Here is a 25,521-nt window from a genome sequence, read left to right as displayed (position 1 = left end):
TTTTTTTTATTTTATTATTTTTGTGTGCATGTACCGTCAAATCAGATCTGACTGGTACAGGAGGAGATTGCCCCTCCTTCCCCGGCAGAGCATCTGGTGGATTAGAACTGTGCACCTCTGGGATTGTAGTTGCAGCTTCTTGCCACTAGGCCACCAGAGCTCCCCTAAAACACCAAACTCTTGAGTGTCTGGTACTTCTTCAGGGAGTAGAGAGGCCAAAGTACTCCAGTCACTGGCCAGCATCAGGATCAGTCCTCACAGAGGTCAGAAATCAAGGTTCATGTATGTCCTGAGATCTCGCTCCCAAGCCCTGCTCTTCTCTTCTTGCCTTCTCTCTTCTCTTTGGGTCAGGGTGGTCAACCGAGGGGTTCGCTTTCTCCCAGCCACAGCCCGGGTATCCAAAGCCTGGAAGTGTGTGATTCGGGGCTGCGGAGCTGATCTATAACCAAGTCCCTCCTGGTCCCTCTTAAGGATGGTGGGGATAGGGTTTGCACGACCTTCACCTCGAGGTCCTAGCCCCATTCCTGGCTCCCAGCCCCCTCTCAGCAACAACTTGAAGCCTGGGCTGGAGGAAGGCACCCCAGGAGGTAGGCTGGGGGGCCATGGAGCCTGGGACAGTGAAAGCAGATGAGCAGTGGATGTGTGATGGTTGGCATCTTGAAAGTGGGTATCACAGGTCTCACAATACTGTGGTGTGCGAGAGTGGGGTCTGCAGAAGAAAGAAAAGGAGTTATGGGTCAAGGTATTCAGTCCTTCAGCTAAGGAACAAATTGCCTTCCTCTCCACTTAGCATGGAACTTAAAGGGAAATGGATGGGAGAAGTGATGTTAACAATTATTTCAGTTGATAGCACTTACTATGTGACAGAGGAGTCCTTGGTGACAGTAAATTGTTAATTACTCCTTCATTATTGAAAAAGTTAGTAGTTTGATCCCTCTCACAGGCATAAGGAAGACAGGTCAGGCAATCTGTTTCTAAAAAAATCTTAAAATCTGTTTCTAAAAGACCTGTTTCTTAAAAACCTTATTGTTGTTGTTGTTATGTGCCGTCGAGTCGCTTGCGACTCATAGCGACCCTATGTACAACAGCCCTAAACTCCACTCTGTCCTGTGCCAATCGCACTGTCTCTGACACTCCCATCCCAATTATCCCAGTCACTGAATCAATCCACCTCATAGAGGGCCTTCCTCTCCTGTGCTGTCCCTCCATCCTCCCAAGCATGATGTCCCTCTCTAAGGACGGGTTTCTCCTCACAACATGTCCAAAGTATGTTAGACGGAGCCTCAGAATCCTTGCCTCCAAGGAGCCACCCGGTTTAACCCTTTCCAGGACAAATCTGTTTGTTTTCCTAGCAGTCCATGGTATTCTCAATACTCTTCTCCAGCACCACAGCTCAAAGGCATCAATTCTCCTTCTATCCTCCTTGGTCATTGTCCAACTCTCTGATGCATAACAGGTGATTGCGAAGACCATGGCCTGTATCAGACTCACCTTAGTCTCCAGAGAGACACCATTGCTCTTCAGTACTTTGGAGAGGTCCCTAACAGCAGACTTTCCCATGGCAATGCGCCTTTTAATTTCCTGGCTGCTGGTGCCAAGACTGTTGACTATGGAGCCAAGCAAACTAAACCTTATAGGGTTAAAAAAACCCCAAAACTTTATAGGGTAGTTCTTCTCCACATGGTCACATGAGCTGGAACTGACTTTATGGTAACTAACAAGGTGACAAGCACCACTTTTAGCATTTTGGATATATTAACAACCTAACAGAGACAGACAAACAATATCCTCCCATAGGATTCACAACCTCTAAACCTGGTGGCCTATGGCAATAGGCTGCACTGCACAGCTGGAGGCATGCAGTTCTCTTCCACAGGAGGAGGATTGGCAGTCTCCTCCATGCGATTAATTGCCTCTGAAAACCCATCAAAGGGTCAACTGTGGGCCAGTTCAGATGGTACTCAACAACAACAAAAACAAGTAATATCACCCTCCACATCCCAGATGTGGAAACTGAGGTACTTAGCTGTTATTTGCCCAAGTAAGAGGAATCTGGATTCAAATGGATGCAATCATCATCCCTTTAACTATACTACGATGTTGCCTTATCAAAAACTACACTGGAGTTGGGATGGAGCCTCTCAGCTATTTTCTGGGGCTTGTGGTGCAGAGTGACTTTAAAGTGCTAAATACATTGAAAGGTGTAGGGTAAGACCTCCTTACCGGCTCGTGGGGCTTCTTATCTCTCCATGGCTCTCCCTGACCATACGGGCCACTTCAGGAAAGCCTGCTTCTTCGGCCAACTGGGCAGCATCCCGGCCACCCAGCTCACAGACTCCCACCCAGGCAGCTCCTCGGCCCAGAAGATACTGCACAGCTGCTCCCTGGCCTGCTTGTGCAGCACACATCAGGGGCGTCCACCAGAAGGTATCCCGCGTATTGATATTTCCTCCAGCTCCTCCAGCCTCTCGGGGCTCCAACAGTCTTCTGAGTTCTGCCAGGTCACCCTCCTGAGCTGCCCTCAGTATGCAGTTGGTCATCTTGTCCTCTGCCTCAAGGGATTCTTGTCCATATCCCTCTGATGCTGCTGCTGTCACTGCTTCTGCTGCAACCTCCCTCCTCAGTCTTCTTTTCTTCCTTTTTATCTTCCTGGCGGGCTCTGACTGTGATCTCTGGGGCTCAGTGGAGTTGTTCTCCTCAGAAATCAAAGACTCATAGAAAGCTCGGATTGCAGACCCATCCAAGGCAGGTTCCACCTCCTCAAACTGGGGCTGCCGTTGTTGCTGACCATCTTTCCAGAGGTCATTAGAATCTCTGGCTGGAGTAAAGGTGATGAGGGAGGGCTTGGACATGGCTTTTGGGATTAGCTGAGAAAATGTGATTGGGCAAGGGAAGGCTGACACAAGTAAGCAACTCCCCAGAAGGCTCCGGCAGGGACCAGATCCACTTCCAGGAGGCTGACAAAATGGGGGAAAGTAGTCGTACAATCAAAGACCCCCCTTCTCAACCAACATGTGATCTCACGACTTAATTATTTGGCAGACATAAAAAAAGAAAAACCTACAATAACAAACTTAATTTTTGCTAACTATCAAAAACGAAAAGTCTACGAGAGTCACCCAGGGGTCTTACAGTCTGGTTCCTCTTCCCCGCTCTCAAATAAAAAGAATGAGTGACTGACTCTTCGCTCGAGCTCTGGTGGCTTTGTCCCTAGAGAATTTTGCTGTTAATTCAAAAGGAGCGTCTCGCTGATGGTTCGAATCTACCAGCCGTTCGGCGAGACAAAGATGGGCAATCTCCTCCGGTGAGATTTACAGCCTCCAACACCACCACGCTGGAAGCTCAGCTATCAATCTAGTCCAGTTCGATCGCAATGAGAGAGTCTCTCTTTGCCACACTGTACGACATACCATTAAGACTGAAAATAAACTGGTCCTTTGACTCTTTCTCGCTCCTTTTTTAAGGTTCTGTCTTTGGATCTTTCTCCGGAAGCAGATCTGTGAAAGAGGCTCCGCCTAGGCGTCATTGCAGCTTCCGTACGGCAAAATGGCGCTACCCCTAAAAAAAGAGATTAGCCACTCATCAGTCATGTGACGCGAAGACGCAAGCGTCCCAGGAAAGAGCACCGCCCCCTACCATCAGTTCAAAGTACGGGCATGCGCAAAGTACCCTGTTACGTTTCCCGCCCTGAATTCTTTTAAAAAATGTATTGAAAGAGCCGCGTATTGAAAGGTGGCGCGAGGGTTGAGATATAGCTGTCAGTTGGGGTCCTGTTTTTACATAACGCCCCACAATGCCCTTCGCTTCTCTCAAGATTCGTCCCTCTCTCGCTCCAAGCTCATTTTCTGGAGCTAGGGTACCATTCTCTGGGTTAAGTAAGGTCCTGAGGACGAGGGGAATCTGGAATGCCGAGAAGCTGTAAAATGAAATAATATCACGCAGCCCCTCACGCGTATCTTACTTGTGGCCAGAGTTCGAAGGTCACACTTAGAGCCCGCAACAGAAGGTCCCATTCAAGCCCTAAGAGGATATGGAAACGTGCAAGGGAGCAAACGCCAGAATGACTGGTGCCACTTCAGGTCAGCGCACTGGGACGCCTGGTTCTTAAGTCACAGTCCAGCATCTAGGTCTCTCAGCCCCGCCTCAAGGTTACCGGGCCCGGGGTGAAATGTGGAGTCTCTGGGGAAAGGGCAAGTACCAGGGGTGAATTTGATTAGGACCTACGAGGCGATAAAGACTCACGGGCTGGGCAAACCAATAATTGTTTTTCTGCAAACGGCGCAACCCACTCGCGTGTTAGTTTTCAATGAACAAGAGTGGGGTTGCGCTGAGAACTGAGCAGTAAGAAGGAACCAACGGGTGCTGGAGTCCAGACTGGCTGCCTCTTTTCCCCGCCCCTTTTCAGCCGCTCTTTCCTAGGAGCACAGGACTGTATTTCCCAGGTCCCTTTGCCCCGGAAGTGGTACAACGTCTGCTTCCTGTGGTGCACGCCCGCGCATCGCGCTCCGCCCTCGAGCGGCTTCCTCGCGGGCCCTAGGAACTCTGGTCGTGTGCGCGTCATCTTGGGATTCGTAGTTCGCTTTTGCCTCGGCTCACCAGCTTCGCCTTAGCCGGCGTACTTTATTTCCCGGCGTACTCCGCGGCGCTCGCCCCCTCTGCGCGTGCGTGTTGCCCTATTCCCTCCCCACCCCGATTTCCACTCCCCCTCCCCCCCACCGCGCTTCGCCTGCCGCGGTCGGGTCCACGGCCTTGGTTGTAGCTGTCGCTGTTGCTCCTTGGAAGCAGCTACTCCCCTCCCCGCCCCAGTCCCGGACCCTGTACAGCGGGTGAGTCTGAGGTCGCCGCCGCCTTGAGTTTCCTACGCTTTTGGTTCTCTGCACATGGGGTCTCTACGCTTCTGTGGGGGCGGGGAAGGAAGTGACCCGGTCCGGCACTGAGATGGAGGGGGCGTCTTGAGAGGCAGAGGTGGAACGTGCCGCCTCTTGGGACGTGACAACCACCCACCACTTCCCACCCCCGGCCGTGAGAAGAGAAGGGGTTGAGCTCTTGCCCGCAACGGATAAACTTAGGAACGTTTGAGAAAGGCGCTGGAAACTTAAGAGAGCTTTACATTGGTAGGGAGCCAGAGCTGAGGGCCGACCGCCCTGCTGGAGTTGACAACACCAGGAGGTGGAAGGGGAGAAGGGCCTGCCCGTCAGCAACGCCAAGGATGTTGCTGGTTATTTAGATCTTCTTACTAATAGACAGTACATTGGAGGGGGGTGCTCTGGATCTTGGGATCCCTTAAGAAGACCTCGCTCCAAATTCTGTGTTTGGAGGGAGCAGTGTAGGAGGAGGGAGGGAAAGTCCTGGGTCACCAGATTGGTTTACACCCCTTGTTTTTACAGCAGACGTGAAGATGAGCAGTTCAGAGGAGGTGTCCTGGATTTCCTGGTTCTGTGGGCTCCGTGGCAATGAATTCTTCTGTGAAGTGAGTTCTTAATGTCCGTACTTATTTGCACATCCTTATAGTTGTTGTGACCCAGAAAATCTTCTGCATACTCACCTTTCACATAGTTTTCTTACATGCTTCTGTGGAAACACACCCCACTGTAATTGAGAAAAAATCCTTTAAGTATCTCCCACTAACATGTAGTGAAGTGATAAGACTAGGGCTCAAGTCTCAGGCCTTTTCAGCCCTCCAGTGTGGTGTTGGAAAAGTTTATCTATATCCTTTCTCTTATGTTGTTATGTGCCGTCGAGTCGCCTGCGACTCATAGCGACCCTGTGTACAACAGCCCTAAACTCCGCTCTGTCCTGTGCCAATCGCACTGTCTCTGACACTCCCATCCCAATTATCCCAGTCACTGAATCAATCCACCTCATAGAGGGCCTTCCTCTCCTGCGCTGTCCCTCCACCCTCCCAAGCATGATGTCCCTCTCTAAGGACCAGTCTCTCCTCACAACATGTCCAAAGTAAGTTAGACGGAGCCTCAGAATCCTTGCCTCCAAGGAACCACCCGGTTTAACCCTCTCCAGGACAAATCTGTTTGTTTTCCTAGCAGTCCATGGTATTCTCAATACTCTTCTCCAGCACCACAGCTCAAAGGCATCAATTCTCCTTCTATCCTCCTTGGTCATTGTCCAACTCTCTGATGCATAACAGGTGATTGCGAAGACCATGGCGTGTATCAGATGCACCTTAGTCTCCAGAGAGACACCATTGCTCTTCAGCACTTTGGAGAGGTCCCTAACAGCAGACATCCCTAACAGCAGACTTTCCCATGGCTTAGTAACTGCCTCTGGTGTTAATTAAACTCACACTTAGTGTTATCAAGTCAGGATCCTCCAGCAGATTTCCAGAGGCTATAAGTCACCCAGGAGGAAATTGCCCCTCTTTTCCTTCATAGAGCATCTGGTGGATTCAAGCTAGATGCCTTTGGGCAGTATAACTCTAGTGGGTATTAATAGGATAGAAATACTGCATGTTAAAATGTTTTATTATATGCAGAATTTTATGTTTATGTAAAGGATTGTGAGTGCCTCATTCAGAACCCAGGCTGTTCAACCGCTTAACTCTTTCAGAGAGCCACCTTTCCATAAAGAGATGACAAGGTTGCTTCTTAGAGATGACGTACAGGAGTAGGAATAGGAAACTTAAATTTTTTTCTTTGCAGGGAGGAATTCTTTTTAGAAAAGAAAGGCCAAAATGTCTGGGACGGCGGGATGTTTATTTCTGCTGAGTGGGAGATGAAGGAAACAAACATTTATGTTGAGGAAAAAGAATCAATCCAGTTAAAGACTAGGATTTCTTTCTGGTTTCCATCTTTACTTCCATCTCCTGACAGGTGGATGAAGACTACATACAGGACAAGTTCAACCTCACGGGCCTCAATGAACAGGTGCCCCACTATCGACAAGCTCTAGACATGATTTTGGACCTGGAGCCTGGTAAGATACCCTCACTCTGATTTGATTTTGCTTTCTTTATTACTCTCTCTTTGAGTCTGTTTATTGAATGTCTAGATGTTTGTTTGACTTTTTGTGTCCAATAATTCAAAATCTCCTTCATTTTGGTTCCCCACCTATCTCTTGCCTCATTTGGTGACATGTGCTGTATGTGCCCATATTCTCTGAACCTGTTTTTTGTCTTTATCCTCTAATGTTAGTTTCTGCGGTTATTTTGTTTTCTACCCCCCCCCCTTTTTTAAAAGCCGTTATCTTATAGTTTAGAGCGCCACCTTCATTGGCATCTTTGCATTTATGTATAGAAAAGGGGTTTAGGGGGAGAGAAAGGAACAGAGCTTGAAAGATGTGGAGAGAAGTAGAACTGCTAAGAGTTGAAGGGACTCAAGTTCTTAGGTTGAATTACCCAGCTGGTGGATAAGGTGAGACCTGAAGGAGGGTGGTGGGAAAATTGAATAGGTGGTAGCCACTAGTAGTGGGTGGAACATTTTCAGGACAGTTGAATGACAAATGGTTGCGTTTGGGTTGGGTCATATTTCAGATGAAGAGCTGGAAGACAACCCCAACCAGAGTGACCTGATTGAGCAGGCAGCTGAGATGCTGTATGGATTGATCCACGCCCGCTATATCCTTACCAACCGTGGCATCGCCCAGATGGTAAGGCCTCTCTACTCCCACTTGATTTCTTCTGGCAATAAAGAGAACAGGTTACTGCAGTGAGAAGTCACATGTGTCAACCTTACTAAGGAGTCTACCTGAGAAGAATGGTAGAATCCCAGAACCTAGTCTGGGAATGAGAAGACAGGTAGAACCTCAGAATTATGTTAAACTGGATTATTTTTTAAAATGTAGACAAGACTGTAGATGGGAACTTCTTTTAGAGGGCTTGTTCTTCAGGGACCAAATGGCTCCCATGGCCTACAACCTGCCTAACTGGAGGAAGGAGGCAGCAGAGTCTGAGGGGCCCATCTGAGCCGAAGAAGGGGCCACTGGACAAAGGCAGGAGGGTTGAGGGACACAGTGGTATGGCTTGGGCTAAGGAAGGGGTGGGTCAGCTCTGTGTGGGTATCATCATTTCATCATTTGCATTTACCAATCCCCTCCATTTTATTCACTTTAGTTGGAAAAGTACCAGCAGGGAGACTTTGGCTATTGTCCCCGTGTGTACTGTGAGAACCAGCCAATGCTTCCTATCGGTGAGTGCTGGTTAGCGGGAGGGGAGGGTGACATAGGCAAGTTTCCCGGAAAAGTATTTGCAGTTTAACAAGTTGGGGCCCAGATACTAGAAGCAGGTTGCCAGGTGCCGAGTTGACTGAATCTTCCTGTCTCCCAGGCCTGTCAGACATCCCTGGTGAGGCCATGGTGAAACTCTACTGCCCCAAGTGCATGGACGTGTACACACCCAAGTCATCAAGGCATCACCACACAGACGGCGCCTACTTTGGAACTGGCTTCCCCCACATGCTCTTCATGGTGCACCCTGAGTACCGGCCCAAGCGACCTGCCAACCAGTTTGTGCCCAGGTGGGAATCAGGGACAGAATCACTGAGGGTCAAAGAAAAGAAGGAAGACCCCTGTATATAAGGGAGGATGGGATATGGCCCTTAATTAATGCCTGACCCTCCTAGCAGGCCAGTGTTTCTCGCTTTTAAGTGACCTTGAACAAGAAGTTATTTAATTTCCTTCAGTCTCAGGTTTCTTATTTATGAAATGAAAATTATGGTAGTATTTGCCTGGTAGGATTCTTTTGTATGTGTACGTTGCTTAGAACAGGGTTTGATGCCTAAAACATCATATAAACTATTCTCACTCTGCATGGTGGAAACAGTTAAGCACTCTGCTAACAAAAATGCCGCCGCTTTGAACCCATCTAGGGCCGTCTTGAAAGAAACATGCTTCCAAGAGGCCACATGTTGAATGAATCACCAAGGAATGAGCTCAACAGCAACTGTTTTTTTAGTTGTTATTATCACTATTTTGGGTGTTTAGCCTTTTACTAGATTCAGTACAGTTCATTTTCCTGGGTCATCAGTATTACTCTGATGGTAAAAAGGAGAAGTTCAGTTTTATATTGAAACAAGAAATGAAATACCATAGAAAGTGAATTTTAATTGATATTTAAGATGATGTTGTTATTGTTATGTGCCATTGCGCCTGTGACTCTTAGCGATCCTGTGTATGACAGCCCTAAACCCTGCTCTATACTGTGCCAATCTCACTGTCTCGGACACACTTGCCTCCACTACCCCAGTCACTGAATCAATCCACCCTGTAGAGGGTCTTCCTCTCTTGCGCTGTTCCTCTACCCTCCCAGGCATGACATCCTTCTCCACGGATTGGTCCCTCCTTGCAACATGTCCAAAGTATGTCAGACAAAGCATCAGAATCCTTGCCTCCAAGGAGCAGCCTGGTTTAACCCTCTCTAGGATGAACCTGTTTGTTTCCTTGGCAGTCCATGGTATATTCAGTACCCTTTTCCAGCACCACAGCTGAAAGGCATCAATTCTCCTTCTATCCTCCCTAGTCATTGTCCATCTCTCTGATGCGTAGCAAGTGATTGCAAAGACCATGGCCTGTATCAGGCGCACCTTAGTCTCCAGAGTTACACCATTACTCTTCAGTACTTTGGAGAGGTCCCTAACAGCTGACTTTCCCATTACAATACGTCTTTTCATTTCCTGTCTGCTGGTGCCAAGAGTGTTGACTGGAGCCAAGCAAACAAAAGCTGTCTTGAGTAGATAAGTTTGGGAATGATGTCCCTTAGCATCGAGAAAACCTAGGGAGGCACTTGGGTGGGGAGGCAAGAATGCAAATGACTCACACCACTGCCTCTCTGACCTCTGTCCGGCCCAGGCTCTATGGTTTCAAGATCCACCCGATGGCCTACCAGCTGCAGCTTCAAGCCGCCAGCAACTTCAAGAGCCCAGTCAAGACGATTCGCTGATTCTCCATCCTACCTGTCCCTCAGTCTTCTACACCCCTGTTCCTTTGCTGCAATGATTTCAGGAATCCTCTATGGTTTTTAGTTTAAATTAAAGGAGTCATTACTGTGGTGGGAATATGAAATAAAGTGGAAGAAAAGGCCACAAGCCAGTGTGCTAATCCTTGGGATCGGGGAAGGGAGGGTAGTGTGTTGTATCCTGGAGCCCTTAGGGTCACTTGCCAGTTGGAAACCACGACAGATTATGCCCTGTGGACTTTGGTGATGTTTTTGATGGAGAACAGACTTTTTTTTGGGGGGGGGGATTATATTTTGTGTGCGTATTGACAAATCAGATCTGACTGATACAGGAGGAGATTGCCCCTCCTTTTCCAGCAGAGCATCAGGTGGATTCGAACTGTGTACCGCTGGGATTGCGGTGGAGAACAGACTCTTAGGACAGTGTGAGGGACAAAATCATAAGGAAGAGATTCAGAGAAAGATTAATTTCATAGGAAAATAATTCTTAGGGACCATCTATCTATGCTTGTCTTTTTATACTGAAAGTTATGATCAGTACCATTGTTTTTTGTTCTGTTTTAAAGGGGAAATGGCCCTAAAATCAACAGTTTTATGAAGGACAAAGTCCAGAATTGCATCTCAGTGGAGTGTAGGTGTTTGCACATACTCCCACTGATTTTGGAGCTAGGATGCCTGTCTTGGAAAGATGACAATGAGGAATTGCTGGTCAGAGTTTCTTCTAGCAGTTTTGGTTTACCCCTATTTTGTGGGGAAGGTTGCAGGTGTTTTCACAGACAGACCTCCATGACCTCTTAAGGTGAGGGATAGGACCTTAGGGAGCATACAAAACAAAATGGTCACATAGAGATTATTAACCTCTGTCTGGGCTGCTACCCACACTCAGAAACCAGACCATGTGGGTGAGTACGTACTGTCCCTTCTGCCAAGTTAATAATTTCTCTCATGGCACAGAAGAGGTAGGAATATATCTCTGTACGTGTAACTTTTTTCTCAGATTCTCTGTCAAAACTACTTGCAACTCAGGATCAAGACACATGATCATAGGGAACTAATTTCAGGGTACCCTGCTTCATAATGAAGGTCCATGTACTTATAGGCATGTTGGTCTTGGTGGGCCTCTCAGCAAAAAAAGGTAAGTGAGGCCCAAGGGTAGGGAGGAAGGACCTCTGGAACACTTGGTACTTAGGCTCCTTGCAGTGCAGGAAAACAAGCAAGCCGAGATACCTACTCCAATTTTATGTTTTCCCCAGCTCCTGTTCCTGAAGTCCGGATATGCCATTTCTGCCTCTTAGAAGACACAACTGTAGGTTGTCTTTCAGGCTCTGAGAAATGCATGGTCAGCAGCTCATCCCCATGCATGGTGATCACCATCTTTTATGGTGAGTCAGTTCCCAGGAAAGGGCTCCAGATAGAATCACCCAGGGCTCAGTCTTCCCTTCACATAGTCAGAGGGACTACTTGAACCTGGGTTGCAAGAAGAAAGGATCAGGATCTTAGCTGGGATGTTGGGGAGCTGTTCGTGTCTTCTGAAAGAGACAAGAATAGTAGTCATGTCTGGTGGAGGATGGAGACAGTGGTTGAAATGCTAGTCTAGACTCATCAGTTATTGAGTATCCCCTCTCTTCCAGATTTGAAGCCTCGTTTCATCATCCGAGCCTGTGGACAGTATCATTTCTACCGCTGCAGAGAAGTACGTGAAACCTACTTTGTGAAATACTGGTTCCAGGCCCAGTGTTGCCAGTACGATTACTGCAACTCTTGGTCCAGCCGCCAGCTCCAGAGGCCCTCATCCGAACATCCTGATAGGTCTCTGGCCCTGCCTCTGTCAGAGCTCCAGATCCAAGAGTTTTATCAGGCCTTAAACCTCTCCCTGCCCCTACCCAACATCCATGCTGGGGTGGAGCCTGAAGGCCTAAACCCTCTGGCCCACCTGCCCCTGAACCTGGGTTTGTCAGTTGCTGATCTGCGCCACATCTACCTGTTTCTCAATAGGTCAGGATTTTTGCTTCTTCCATGGGCTGGACCCTGACACTTTAGTTCTCCCAGAGTCCTTTGTGTAATTATTGTCCTCTGACAACCCCCCTCCCCCCATCCTGCACTGTCCTATGTGGGATCATCTATCTTTGATCACTGTGATTTCTTAGGTCTTTCTAGTCCTACTCATAGGACTACTCTTTCACATCTTAAGTGGGAATTCTCTCCAGCCTGGCTTCCTAGGAAAGGCACAAATGGTTTCCTTCATTCCTCTCCCATCATCTCCCCTCATCTTCCCAACCCTGTCTCAGTCTGATCTTGTGTTTGGAGCTGGCTTTTTTTTTTTTTTTTTTATTTTGTGTGCGTGTACCATCAAATCAGATCTGACTGGTACAGGAGGATATTGCGCCTCCTTCTCCGGCAGAGCATCTGGTGGATTCGAACCGTGTTCCTCTGGGAGTGCAGTGCAGCTTCTTGCCACTAGGCCACCAGAGCTCCCCTGGAGCTGGCTTTTTGTCCGCTATCCTTTGCCTGTCTGTGAGAACTAGTTCTAGGTTGAACTTGGCAACAAGAAGGATGAAGATAGACGTCTGTGCTGACTTCTAACTTGGTACTTTGGTGTCCCTGCTTCACTCTTTACCACTATTTCCACTCCTACCCTGATTTACTGTTCTCTCTCCAACATCTCTTAGTCTCTGACCTCATCCTCCTCTCTAAGTTGTCTCCATAGGTACTTGGGGAGAGGGAAAGGTCTGCCCTTCCTTGTTCTGTTCCACATCTCATTTCCCCCCACAATAAACTAAGAGTGGGCTAAGTCTGTGTCACATTGTTTGTGGGCTCAGGCTTAGAATTATGGGCAGATGTAGGCAGGTTAAAGAGAGTTCTGTGTGATATTCAAACAGGATTGCAGGGCCCTGTCCACTGCCCTTGGCCTTTGTGGCTTTACAACTGCTGTTCCTGCCTTTTGTTCCACTAATGATCAAAGCACAGAGATTATGACTCTTCCAAACCATATACATACAAAACCTAGATAGTCAAACCTAGAGAATCCAAGGTTTTAATACATAAAAGGGGGGAAAGTCAGCCAAGAGGACTAGGGGAAAATAAACAGAAGGAACTAGGTCCAGATCTTAAAGCCACCTAGTACCAAGCTCTCCTGCCTAGAATTTCAAGGATCCAGCTACCCAGGACTGCCTCAGTGGTAGTCCAGGTTAAGGGAAGAAAGGGCAAAGTACAGAAGGCTGCAGGAGCTGCATCTTTAATTTTTTTAAAAAATACTTTGTTCTTGGAAAATTATAAACATACAAAAAGTAATAATTCAAATTGTTTCATATTCCATAAACACTGTTAGGAGTTAGGTCTTGCGGTAGGCAAGTATAATGGTTTTTTTTGTTTGTTTTAATCACTTTTAGTTTGTTTTTCAAAGGCAGTGCTGTATCGTTTCTCTGCCTTTTGGCTGAAATCAGGTGTAAAGGCAGTGCTGTTTAGTGGTAGGGAGGCCCAAACCCAGCACGGCATCTCTTGTAAATTAGCCTGTGAAGCTTTACTCCTCACATGTAAACTAGGGATTATACCTTATAAAGGGTAGAGAGAAGGCATAGGCTTGTCTAAAGCCTGTGTCATTTCAGAAGTGCTCTGTGAAAGCTGTTAAAAGTTTGAGGAAATTGGAGCTTTTTCCTTCAAACACACACATGCCTTAGAGATAAAGCAACACCTTGGTTTTGATATCAGAGAAGCTTGCACATACCATAAAATGGATTTTTTTAACTTTTTTATTTTAATGAAAGTTTACAGAGTCTTTGGGTTATCATTCATTGTTGCACTTTTCTCCCTGCCCCCCCCCCCCCGTTTACTCTTCTCTTTGAAAACTAAAAGATTCTTTCATTGTTACACAGTCCCGTCCCAAAGTCCACTCCACAATGCAGCCTTAGTTCTGGACTCCTGTCATGACAATACCTAATAAATCCCTTTTAAACAGTTCTCTCCCTCTTTCAATGCAGAATACATTATTTATCCCCTCTTTCTCAATCTCCCCTCAACCCTGATGTCAGTCCTCGTTTACAACAGTGGCACTATACAGTATTTGTCCTTTTGTGACAGATTTTTCATTCAGCATGATGTCATCCAGGGTCACTCATTTTGTATAATATTTCATGAGTTCCTTGTTTTTCAATGCAGCGTAGCATTCCATTGTGTGAATATACCAGAGCTGCTCTATCCATTCGTTGATGGGCAGTTGGGTTGTTTCCAACTCTTTGCTGTTATGAACAAAGCAGCAATAAACACGATTGTGTATATATCTACTTGGGTGGCAGTTATGATTTTTTTAGGATACTAAAATGGATTTTGGTGACTTGCAAGCACTCATGCAGCCTACCTCCAAATGAGAACAAATTTTTTACCAGGTTCAAAGCTGTCTTCCCACCAGGCAGTCCCTGCCCCCAACTCAGGGGTAGCCATGGTGCTGACTTGCAGCATTTTAGATAATCTTGTTTACTTGTATATTTAATATAGATGGCATTGTACAGCATATATTTTCTTCAGCTACACAATGTCTGCATATAATTTGGGTTTAATATGAGTGTTCAGGTTATGGAGCACTTTGAGGTGAATGTGTGACCTCTTAGTGTTATGCCTTCTTGCTGAACATGCTGCTTCCCTCTGTCTTTATTGTTACATGCTGTTTTGCTTGTTCTTGTGTACTGTAGAATCAGACTGGCACAGGAGGAGACTACCCCTCCTCTATTGGAGCGTCTGGTGGATTTGAACCACACATCTTTGGAATTGCAAGTGCAGCTTCTTGCCACAAGGCCACCAGAGCTCCCTTGTTAAATGCTGTTGAGTGGGAACTGACCCATAGATCAAACTGTAGACCCATAGTAGAAATTGACCCATAGGTCCAGTGAGTTTTCAGAAGCAGTACATTATGTATGAGGAAATTGCCTATCCCTCTCCCATAGAGCATCTGATGGATTCCAACCACATGTCTTTGGGATTGCAGTGAAACTAAGTTTATATCATTTAAGCAGGTCATACTGAAAGACAACCTCAGAAGTTTAGGCCCATGAAGATGGGAGTGAGATCTAAGTGTCAGGGTAGTCAGTGCAGAAGAGTTCCTCCATGGGCCTGACCTTTACAGAGTCCGCTAACACCACCGCCACACACCCCCGTGCCTGCCTACCCTCTTCTTTAGCTCCACCACTATCACCACCATTCTACCAAGAATGTGCACTGCCTTTTTTTTTTTAGAGGCTCAACTATGTCATTTATTATTCTTCAGTCCTGGACCAAATTCCATCCACCACTGGTTTGTTTTACAGCTTGGAAGTCCACATCCAAGGCAGAGGTGAAGTAAGGAACTGCTTATGAGGTTTTCCATCAGTTCCAACAACTAAGAAGAGTTGGGACCTCAGAAGGCTTTTAGGACCAAATAATAGGCTCTTGTGTCCAGGAGAAAATGAATATACTTACCAGTAATGTTAATGCTCACCCACAGCTCTTCTGGGAGGATCTAAATTGGCACTGCCTTTTTTGGTCTTTGTTGTAGATTCCCAATCCCCCTCCATCTTCTTTAGTGTAGAGCTAAGTTAGAGACACCCAAATAGGGCCCATATTGCTAGGAAAGGCAATTAGTTGTACCTGATAATACTTAACAAGCAGGGTAGCTAACCAGAGCTAGAAGCCAGGATGGGACAGTCAGGCATGACCACCTTCAGTGTTCCTCTCCTCACCAGAGACACACACCAAACAGTTTCACATCAGTTTATTTTAGGGTATCTGGGTGCTGGAAGAAGGGAAAGAAAATGAAAAATATCAAATTGTGATGACCTAATTGTAAAACTTAAGAAAATTCTGGAGAGAGCCTGGAGGAAGGATAGAATGGTATTGAAAGTAACCATCAACAGTCACAGGTGACCCAGGAGAGGCAAGGAGGACTTGTATGAGGGTCTGGAAGTTGTCAGAAGTCAGGAGGGTGACTAGGCTTGTATTTCCTTCACGGGTTTCTGCAGTTCTAAGAATTATGGAGCTCCCTGTTCTGAGGATCATTGCAGAAATCCATGAAGCAGCATCGAGAGTATATCCAGAAGCCAAACACTGGCGAAATTCGGGTATGTGAGCATTCACGCATCTGTTCATTGCGACAGCAGTCACTCACCATGAACTCAGTACTGCCTGTGGGAGAGGTGGGAGTGCCAGTCTAGGGAGGTCTCTGAGAAGGCCCCCAGTCCTCTCATCCCTTCATTCCCAAGTGATTTACCATCGTTGCTCCTGCGGCCTATTCTGGACCAAAAATGAAAGTGATTTCTAGAATCATGTCAGGGTGGAGAGTGCTTATTGAGTCACCAGCCACTGACCTGGGCAGAAGTTTTCCCTGAAAGATGGGGAGATGATGTTAAGTGCTGCTGAGTCACCTGCGACTCATAGTGACCCTATGTACGATAGCACAAGACCTTGTTCTATCCTTTGCCAGTCCCACTGTCTACGACATAACCTACCCCCATTACTCCAGTGACTGAATCAATCTATCTCATCGAGGATCTTCCTCTCCTGCGCTGTTCCTCCACCCTCCCAAACATGATGTCCCTCTCCAAGGACTAATTCCTCCTTGCAACATATCCAGAGTATGTCAGATGGACCTTCAGAATCCTTGCCTCCAAAAAGCAGCCTGGCTTCACCCTCTCCAAGATGAACTTGTTTGTTTTAGCAGCCCATCATATATTCAATACTCTTCTCCAGCACCACAGCTTAAAGGCATCAACTTTCCTTCTTGGGGAGTTGAGGGGAAGAATTTGAAATGTAGAAATAGTTCAAGAGGACTGAGTTGGGAATTGTGGAGAAGGACCAGCAGTGACAGATCATATAATAAAAACTTGGAAAGATGTACTGAGTTTGGATTGCTGAGAGGCAGTTTGTAATTTATAGGTTCAAAAAAGTACAAACTAGCTGCTCTTTAGAGGCAAGGATGGAAAGCCTTCATCTCACATGAAGCTTTGGTCGTTCCCTAGAGAATGACATCATGCATGGAAATGTGGAGGGTCAGAGAAGCACTTCAACAAGATGAATTGATGCAGTGCACAGTGGAGATAGTGAGGGTTGCACAGGATCAGGCATGATTTCCATCTGTTGGACACAACTAGGAGTTAGACCTACCTAACTCATTGGCACCTAACAACAACCAAGTAGGAGACTAATATGATTCTATTTCTAGAAATGTATCCTAAAGAATAAGGAAAAACTCTGTGCCTATAACTTAAGAAAATAGATTCAGGATTGTTCATTCCTGCCTGCTTGACAGAGGGAAAATTTGAAACCATCTCAGTGTATCAAAGGCAGGGCAGATAAGCCAGCTTTAATATGCCCAGACTGTGGAACACAATGCAGCAGGTGAATGCAGCAAATAAGTTGTTTACAAACTAAACATAAAAAGCAAGTGCAGAACAGCATTTATAATAATGTGTTTGGAGCAGGGGAAGAGGCAGAAAAACACCGTTCTCACCTTCTCTACTCCCAAGGTGGACTAATTCTCCCCTTCTGAGGGTTTTTCTGTCTTAAAGACTAAACTTTGATGAATACGAACCAGTAAGGGACTGAAAGAGTAAGGTGAAGACCCAGTGAAGGAAGCTGGTAAGTAATTTTTTTAAAAAAAGGTATATAGATATGGATAGATATAAATTGATAGGTAGGTAGATAGAAACATGATAGATGATAGATAGATAGATAGATAGATAGATAGATAGATAGATAGATAGATAGATAGATGGATGACTATAGGAAGAGTGAGGCTTGCAGCAAGTCCAGAAGACAGATGGGCAACAGGAATCCTGAGGGAAGGTTGTGGGTCTGAAGATCTCCAGGGAGCTCTAGAAGGCCCTACACTCTGAGGAAGGTGGAAGTCAGCTGACCTGAGAAAGGAAATGGGGTGTGGGAGCAGGGACAAGTGTGTCTGAAGGAAAAGGAGGCAGTAATGGAACAATATTTAGGGTTGTGGGAATGAGACTTGGGGTGTGGTTTAAGAGGCTAGTGGGGACTCCATTTGGGAGAGGGTGGGCCCCACAGTGAGAGAAGGTGGCTTACTGTTCCTTATGTGGATTGTGATGCAGCTGCTGCCCTTTGGGACGAGGCAGATGTCCGATCCCAGAAGGCATCCCAACTTCTTGGTCTCAAAGAGGCAACGATAGCAGCGCAGGTATTTGGAAAACTCAGGTGGAGCAGGGAGTTCCTGACTGAGGACGGCAAACTTACCTAGAATACAGGGGAGCACTGACACTGAGCACCCAGCCACCCAATTCCAGTCTGGTCAACCCCACTATTTCTTCCTCCCCTCATCTCAGTAAAGCCATAAAATCATGAGTTCTTTAAAATCATTTGGTTTAACCCTAACGTTCCGCCTGAATTTTACCCTCCACTGAAATTTTGATTCAGTGATTGGGGTATTGAGGGTAGGTGTGTTAGAGACAGTAAGATTGGCACAAGATAAAACAGGGTTCAGAGCTATTATACATAGGGTTGCTATGAGTTGTAAACAACTCTACGGCACATAACACCACCACCATATAAAGGAGAAATTTGCTTGCTTACTCAGTGGTAGAGGTTGCAGGCAACAGTCTTAAGGAGGTCCTAGGGCAAATATAATCCTCTCAGTCCACATAGATTTATCATTACTGTCTCACACCCTATCCTGGACCAAAACCTGAAGTTTCTGGAATTTCATTCAAAGTGTATTTGAGGGGCTGATGTGCCCAGCACACTGCATGCCTCTAGCTATAAAGGTTAGATGGAGGTAAACCATTGCCACTTTAGACAGACAGCCCTGTTAGCACAATTCTTTGGTGACTAGGCTTCTCAGTATCCCACAATTTCTGGTCACTCTCCTTTGAACATACTTTTCTTAACTATGATGTTCAAAAGCGAAAACAAGAGTGCATCACAGGGCAGGAAGAATCTCTACTCCCAGCAAACAGGAAACGTCAAGACATGTTTATGGGGACCTAGCAATTACTGCTTCTGAAAACCTCCTGGAGGGTCAGGTATGGGTCAGTTCTGACTTGATAGCACACAGCTACAGTGGATAGGGAGTTTCACTGTCAACACCAAGGCAGATGATTCAAATCCACCAACTCCCCTGTGGGAGAAAAATAGGTACTCTGCTCCCATGTGCTTTACAGCCTCTGAAAACTCTCTGCAGGATTAGCTATGAATCCATTCTGACTCAACTGCAGTGAGTTGGATTCTATCACTGGACACACTTATGTTTAAACTTTGTTTACCAAAACCTCCATTCTCTGTTTCCCTTCTCCAGCTGTACATATATGTCCCCTTCCTCTGGTCCCATGCCCAGGTCACACAACGTTAAAGTATTCCCAAACCCAGCAGAGCAATTGGTGTGAGGCAACTGCTGAACAAACCCTTTGAATTCAGTACTTATGCAGATAGTGGTTTGCAGCCAGTTAGGAAGTCAGTATTCTGTATCAGGCACTGGTTCTACACTGTGGATCTTGTTTTTGTCACTTAGTAGGCTCCCCAACCCTGCTTTCATATTTGAAGAAACTCCCTGGTATCTCCATTCAGGTCACTGCTGTTGAGAGAGCCCTGGATGGTAAATAGAAATGTCTCTCACGGTGGTTATTAGTTCATTAGCAGTTCTGAGGCAAGTGGTTGCCATGTACCCTAATCACATCTTCTTTCCTAACCACATTTAACTGAGTGTGCTGAACCAATGCATCCTGTCACCTAGATGCATACTCATATGCAGTCTCATACACAGCAGACCAGAAGACCCCTCAAAGTCACTTACCTAACACTGAACTCTTCATGGCCAACATTAATAAGAGCACCACGCACAGGACACAGGGCTTGCTGCGGGAGCCTGGGGGTCCTAGACTCCTGCTACCTGTAGGGCACTCCATGAAATACATACCTGCCCACAAGCCCTCAGTTTGTCCTTATATTGGTGGAAGAGAGATTGACCAAGAGTCAACACCAGTTCAGGATGGAATTAGTGCCAGAATGGTCAGAGGAACAGGGTGTCCTCACCCACAGCCAGTGTGGGGTCTAACATCCTGGTTCAGAGGAGGGCCCAGCAAGGAGGGAATGAGAGGAGGTCATTGATATTTATTAAACAGTTACTGAATCATGGAATCAGGTGTTGGAGATATTAACAGAGCTGTACAGAACTCTTGTCATATGTAGTGAGAAGAGAAGATAAATCAACAAGCAATTGGTGAGGGAGGATGGAGGTGCTGCTGGAAGCATCTGGACCGGGAAATCAATGATCAAAGGGACTTCAGCAGAGAAATGGCATGATTAGAGTTTTGTTCACGGTGGTGGCCTGAAACAGGTTAGGGAACTGTTCCAGTGTTCAGTCACAAGATGGCAGCCTGGCCTAAAAGGAGGAAGGTAAGGCAGCAGCAGCGGGGAATGAATCCGAAATATATTTAGAAGTTAAGATTGGGCATATTTGGTGTCAGGCTGGATGTGAGGAAAAGGCAGGTGGACAGGCTTGCAGCAGGGGTGGTTGGTGGTACCACTTTCCAATCTGGGAAACCGTGGCACTGTCATAAATCCAAAGGCAAAAAGACCTTCATCTTAAGTGACCTGGTGCCCAGTGCCTCCTTGGGGTTTGGAGAAATCAGTCCCTCTTCTTCCCTTTCTCTCCCACAACTCAGGCTGCAGGTTAATGGGTCTGTTCTTCAGCGCCCACGGGCTCTAGCACAGTGCGTTTGCTCTGCGCACCTGATGGCGGGCACCCAAGAGCTCTCCTGAAGACGCGGGGGTGGCTCTGCCCAAGCACAGTTCGTGGCCAGGTGCAGAGAAGAAAGGCTGCTCAACGTCCGGCCCCAGCTGACACACAGAGCACAGCAGGATTGCTCCACAGTGGGGCGCTGTGGGGTGACCATTCTTCCCAGAGTGCTGCAACCACAGGCCCCATGGGCGGCCTGCAAACGCCCGCCCTTTCCCCTGCTGAGGCCTCCCTTAGTCGCTGTATGCCTAATGGTCAGACGTTGTGTAATGTCTGCAATACACTCAAGCTTTGTTTACTTTGAGAATTGGTAGGCAAAGGGGCCAGGCTGTAGAAACAACACCATTTTCCCCAATTTTCCAGCTAGAGTTTCAGGGCAGGGCCTTGCATTTGGGTTCCCTTTTAGGGTTCCAGGCTGCAAAGAATCATTCAGTATAGGCACGACTTGGAGAGAGTGAGAATATAGGGGGGCAAAAGAGAGACACATGCCAAAATAAAGATGGAAGGGCAACGTTAGTGTAAATAAATTAAAAAAAAAAACACCACCAAACTTATGTTATCACATTTATCACTATGAACTTGGAGAAATGATGAAAATTATACAAGTGTTCAGGTCTTTCGTTTCACAGGGTCGCTATGAATAATCCACGACTTGACAGCACTTAACAACAACATCACATTTGAAAAGCTCAAGCTTTTTGTCATAGGACAAAGAAGATAGCCATTCTCACAGTGGTAACCCAATGTATTAGAGTAAAACTGCTACAAGGGTTTTTTGGAGGGTTTTTTCCCCTCTTGGCTGCCATTCAATGGAAGCAGATCACCAGCCCCTTGTGCCCCCTACGCATCCCAAATCATTCTAAACCAATAATTAATGTTGTTGTTGTGGTTATTATGTGCCATTTAGTCACCTGCAACTCATAGTGATTTTATGTACAACAGCTCTGAAGCCTGCCCTGTCCTGAGCCAGTCTGACTCTAACACACCTAACCCCATTGCCCCAGTTTCTGTATTAATCCATCTCATCTGGGGTCTTCCTCTCCTGTTCTGTCCCTCCACCCTTCCCAGCATGATGTCCTTCTCCAAGGACCAAATGTATGAGACGGAGCTTCAAAATTCTAGCTTCCAAGGAGAAACTTGGTTTCACCCTCTCCAAGACAGACCTATTTGTTTTCTTGGTAGTCCATGGTATGTTTAAGACTCTTCTCCAGAACCACAACTCAAAGGCATCAATTCTGTCATCTTTAGTCGTTGTCCAGCTCTTTGATGCATAGCAAGTAATTGTGAAGAGCATGGCCTGGATCAGACACACCTTAGTCTCCAGACTGACATCACTGCTTCTCAGTACCCTGGAGAGGTCCCTCACAGATTTTCTCAGTGCAATTAGTCTTTTAATTTCCTGGCTGCTGGTGCCAAGAGTGTTGATGGTGGAGCCAAGCAAGCTGTAATTGTTAACAACCTCAGTCTCTTCTTAGCAAGGTACTGGCAATTGACCCAGTGGTGAGAATTTTTGTCTTCTTGATGTTGATCTTCCATCCATATTGAAGACTACAGTCCTTAACCTTCTGCAGCAAGCAGAACTTCAGGTCCTCAGTTTCAACAAGCAAGGTTGTGTCATCTGCATAACGGAGGTTGTTGATGAGTCCTCCTCCAATCCTGATGCCACACTCCTCCTCATAAAGCCCAGCCTCCCAAATGATCTGTTCTGCATATAGCTTGAAAAGGTATGGAGACAGGATGCATCCCTGATGCACTCTTCCTGATTTTGAACCATGTATTTCCTTGCTCTGTTCTGAAGACTGCTTACTGGTCTGAGTATAGGTTTTGCATGAGCACAATCAAGTGTTTTAGGATTCCTATTCTCCTCAAGGTTTGCCACAGTTTGTTTTGATCCAAAAAGTTAAATGCCTTTACATAGTCAATGAAACACAGATATGCATTCCTCTAGTACTCTTTGCTTTCTGCCAAGATGCATCTGACGTTGGTGCTAATGTCTCTAGTGCCATGATCTCTTCTAAACTCATTATATTAAAGAAAAGGCGGTAATGAAAAACTAGGGAGGCATACAATTGTCTGTTGAATGACTGAACACAGTAATAGATAAAGAAATTCAGAGGAGAGGGACTACTGAAGTAACCAGAGCAGAGGCGCACACAAGGGCCTCTAAGCCTGTCTTTCAAATATGGCCACAAATTAAAGGCAAGGACGAAGGATCCTGGTGGTGTAGTGCACTGCTATCCTGTAGGAGAAAGAGAAGCAGCTTCTCCTGAAAAGATTCACAGCCTGGGAATGCTGGAAAAGGATCTTAAGTAGGGTTTTGGTAAAAGACAAAGCCTAGGATGCACCTGAAATTTAGACCATGAATAAGGATGACAGAAAATGAAGCCTTTAAATTGGGGCGTTGGCAAAGGACACTGAATATTTCACAGGTTGCTGAAAGAATAAACAAGTCTGTCTTTGAGGAAGTGCAATCAGCTTACTCCTTAGAGGCAAGGATGGTGAAACGTTGTCTCACATACTTTGGACATGTTATCAGGGGGGACCAGTCCTTGGAAAAGACATCATGCTGGGAAAGGGATGATCAAAGAGAGGAAGACCCTCAAAAGATGGACTGACACAGTGACTAACAATGGGCTTGGCATGTTGGAGATCTTGAGGACAGCACAGGATAGGGCAAGGTTCAGATTTGTTGTTCATAGGGTCGTTGAGTTATAGTAGACTGGATGGCACCTAACAACTAAGGGGCAATGGGAAACTGGGTCTGGCCATCCTGATCCAAAGGTCGATAGTTAAGATCCAAGAGGACAGACAGACTGTGGAGATTCAGTATGTAACACCTGGGTAAACTCCAGTGATATTTCAGGGATGAGTGGAATCTGAAATAGGTGGGACCTTTTTTTGAAGGGGTTTAACCTCAGTTATTAATTTCACCCTTATTTCCCTCTCATTCCTCTCTAGCACAGGAGGCAGGGTGCTGTTTGATCCCCAGATAACTCCTAGAGTTCATTGCCAGGGTGACAGAGCTCTGTGGCTGCTTTTTAGGGGGAAGAAGCATAACATATTATTTGCCCTGGTGACAGCAGCAAAGACAATGTCCACACCAGTGTCCCTTTCTGGGACAAGAGATAACTGAAGGGTAAGTAAACCTGGGAATAAGACTCCCTACTGTTAGGGGTCTGGAGAGTGGGGGCTGGCACAGAGGGGCCAGACTAAGCTGATCATTTCTCTGTGGAAAAGTCCATTTCTGACTACAGTCTGGATAGGAACAAGAGCAAACATCTTTAACCTGAATATAAACAGGCCCCTTGGGAGAGTCTGGGGCTTCTCAAGGAGTCATGTGGCTTATTGATTGGACAGACCCCCTTCCTTCCAGGGACAACTTCCTTCACTTGGGATAGCTGTGCTGTTGGGGATGCATGCTCCTTCTCAGCCCAAGCATGAAGCTCAGACTGAGTCCAGCATCTCACACAGGAAGCAGCACAGCTCAGAGGCTGGACCAGTGAGGTTGGACGAGACAGGAGTGTCCAGCCTTAGGATTACCTTTTCTTCCCAGGCTACCCACTCAGGCTGTAACTCCCCTTTCTCTCACCTCTCATTACCATTCTTAGTTTTGCCAGATCCTTGACCTCACCTAATGCTCACTCAGTCCAATGAGACACAGAGTTGAAACAGCTGTGGCATCTGATCTCAGCTGGTCTTCTGGTGAGATTACTAAAACCTGGCTATATGGGGTGTGAAGTGGATGGGAAGCTGTTCTCATCTCAGGAAGGGAGTAGTTCTTCACCTCCTCTGAGCCTAATCAGATGCGGGGGTGAACTGAGAAGGTAGACTGAGGTCCCTGGGTGGGCCTGTCCAGGCAGGAAAGAGGGGAAAAGTAGATGTAGGGGCAGCGCAGCAGAATCTTTAATGATCATGGCCAGGAAGAGAGTCCATGGTCTTCAGGGGTGGGAGGGGGAGCTGGGTGCCCTCTATTTACTTTTAAGGAAGTACCTTTATTTAAAATTTTTTTTCATTGTGATTTGAGTGAAAGTTTACAAAGCACATAAGGAGGTTCCTTTAGCTGACTTAACTGCCTCAAGGATATGGGAGGTTCAGACCATGTAGGTGGCCTCACTCTTCCTACCCTACTTGCCCTCTAGGTGACACAGGAGAAGGGCAGCAGTATCAGCTGTCCACTAGCTGTTGGCTGAAGATGGAGCATTCTACAAGGAGCTCTGTGGGTATTGTACATTATGTGGACTAATAAAAATGTTGGCAGTTCAAATCCACAGGAGAAAGATGGCCAATCCTTTTCCATTAAGATTTATAGCCTTGGAAACCTAGTGGAGTGTTGTCATGACTCAGAATTAACTTGATGGTGCCGGCTTTGGAGTATTAGAGAGCTGACCTCAACCTTCAGGCATCTTATCACCTATTAAGTCTCAGGTACAACCCTCTACCCCTTCAGGTGCTGCTGACAAGGTTGGGGTGCTTACAGCCCCTATTCTTCCTCTGCCTCCAGGATCACAGAGGAGCTGCAAGATAGGGATCTGAGGAGACACAGACATCAGCCAGAGTAATGCATCTAGGACATCAGAACCCTGCCGCCCATGTTAAGTGTTTTACTCAAAACAGAGGATCTAGGGTGGTAAACCTGAGGAGTTTCCCCTGGAAAAGAGGGTTTGTTTCCAAAGGAATAAGGTAGCCAGGCCACAAACTGATAGGTTCTAAGACATCCAAGAAATTAGAAACAGGATGGAAGTTATAGGGGAACCGACTTCCTCAGTTCCCATCTAAAAATATTCTTCTAACAGAGCAGTTGTTTAAAAATGCCAAGTGTAGCTTTGGGAGGACAAGTTGTTGGTGCCTGGCAGGCCCTGTATTTGTTTGGGTTTTTTTAAAAATTTTATTATTTTTGCGT

At 46.4% G+C, this 25,521-nt stretch overlaps 4 protein-coding genes across 5 annotated transcripts; 2 read left to right on the top strand and 2 right to left on the bottom strand.

Moving 5' to 3' along the window:
- Positions 1 to 264: 264 nt before the first annotated feature.
- On the bottom strand, positions 265 to 2,852 carry GPANK1 (G patch domain and ankyrin repeats 1). The gene is made up of 2 exons (XM_006896186.1): positions 2,224 to 2,852; positions 265 to 709 (listed from the first exon to the last, which is right to left on the bottom strand). The coding sequence occupies exons 1-2, from the start codon at positions 2,850 to 2,852 to the stop codon at positions 265 to 267; spliced, it is 1,074 nt and encodes a 357-aa protein (XP_006896248.1).
- A 1,856-nt stretch (positions 2,853 to 4,708) lies between these two features.
- CSNK2B (casein kinase 2, beta polypeptide) lies at positions 4,709 to 10,031 on the top strand. Of its 2 annotated transcripts, XM_006896183.1 has the most exons (7): positions 4,709 to 4,826; positions 5,388 to 5,470; positions 6,828 to 6,930; positions 7,487 to 7,602; positions 8,066 to 8,141; positions 8,279 to 8,468; positions 9,799 to 10,031. In XM_006896183.1, exons 2-7 carry the CDS (start codon positions 5,399 to 5,401, stop codon positions 9,887 to 9,889), a joined length of 648 nt encoding a protein of 215 aa, XP_006896245.1. In that variant the 5' UTR covers positions 4,709 to 4,826; positions 5,388 to 5,398; the 3' UTR covers positions 9,890 to 10,031. The 2 variants fall into 2 exon arrangements, with proteins under 2 accessions (XP_006896245.1, XP_006896246.1); XM_006896184.1 differs by lacking the exon at positions 4,709 to 4,826 and having other exon boundaries at positions 5,394 to 5,470; positions 8,288 to 8,468.
- A 950-nt stretch (positions 10,032 to 10,981) lies between these two features.
- Positions 10,982 to 11,936, top strand: LY6G5B (lymphocyte antigen 6 complex, locus G5B). The gene is made up of 3 exons (XM_006896185.1): positions 10,982 to 11,039; positions 11,158 to 11,286; positions 11,536 to 11,936. Exons 1-3 carry the CDS (start codon positions 10,982 to 10,984, stop codon positions 11,934 to 11,936), a joined length of 588 nt encoding a protein of 195 aa, XP_006896247.1.
- A 3,957-nt stretch (positions 11,937 to 15,893) lies between these two features.
- Positions 15,894 to 19,797, bottom strand: LY6G5C (lymphocyte antigen 6 complex, locus G5C). Its single transcript, XM_006896266.1, has 3 exons — positions 19,677 to 19,797; positions 17,957 to 18,148; positions 15,894 to 16,054 (listed from the first exon to the last, which is right to left on the bottom strand). Exons 1-3 carry the CDS (start codon positions 19,795 to 19,797, stop codon positions 15,894 to 15,896), a joined length of 474 nt encoding a protein of 157 aa, XP_006896328.1.
- Positions 19,798 to 25,521: the final 5,724 nt, after the last annotated feature.

The sequence above is a fragment of the Elephantulus edwardii genome, unplaced genomic scaffold (genome assembly GCF_000299155.1).
Source record: "Elephantulus edwardii isolate Elephantulus edwardi_28Jun2011 unplaced genomic scaffold, EleEdw1.0 scaffold00184, whole genome shotgun sequence".
Taxonomy (NCBI): domain Eukaryota; kingdom Metazoa; phylum Chordata; class Mammalia; order Macroscelidea; family Macroscelididae; genus Elephantulus; species Elephantulus edwardii.
This window is presented reverse-complemented; position numbering and strand designations above follow the sequence as displayed.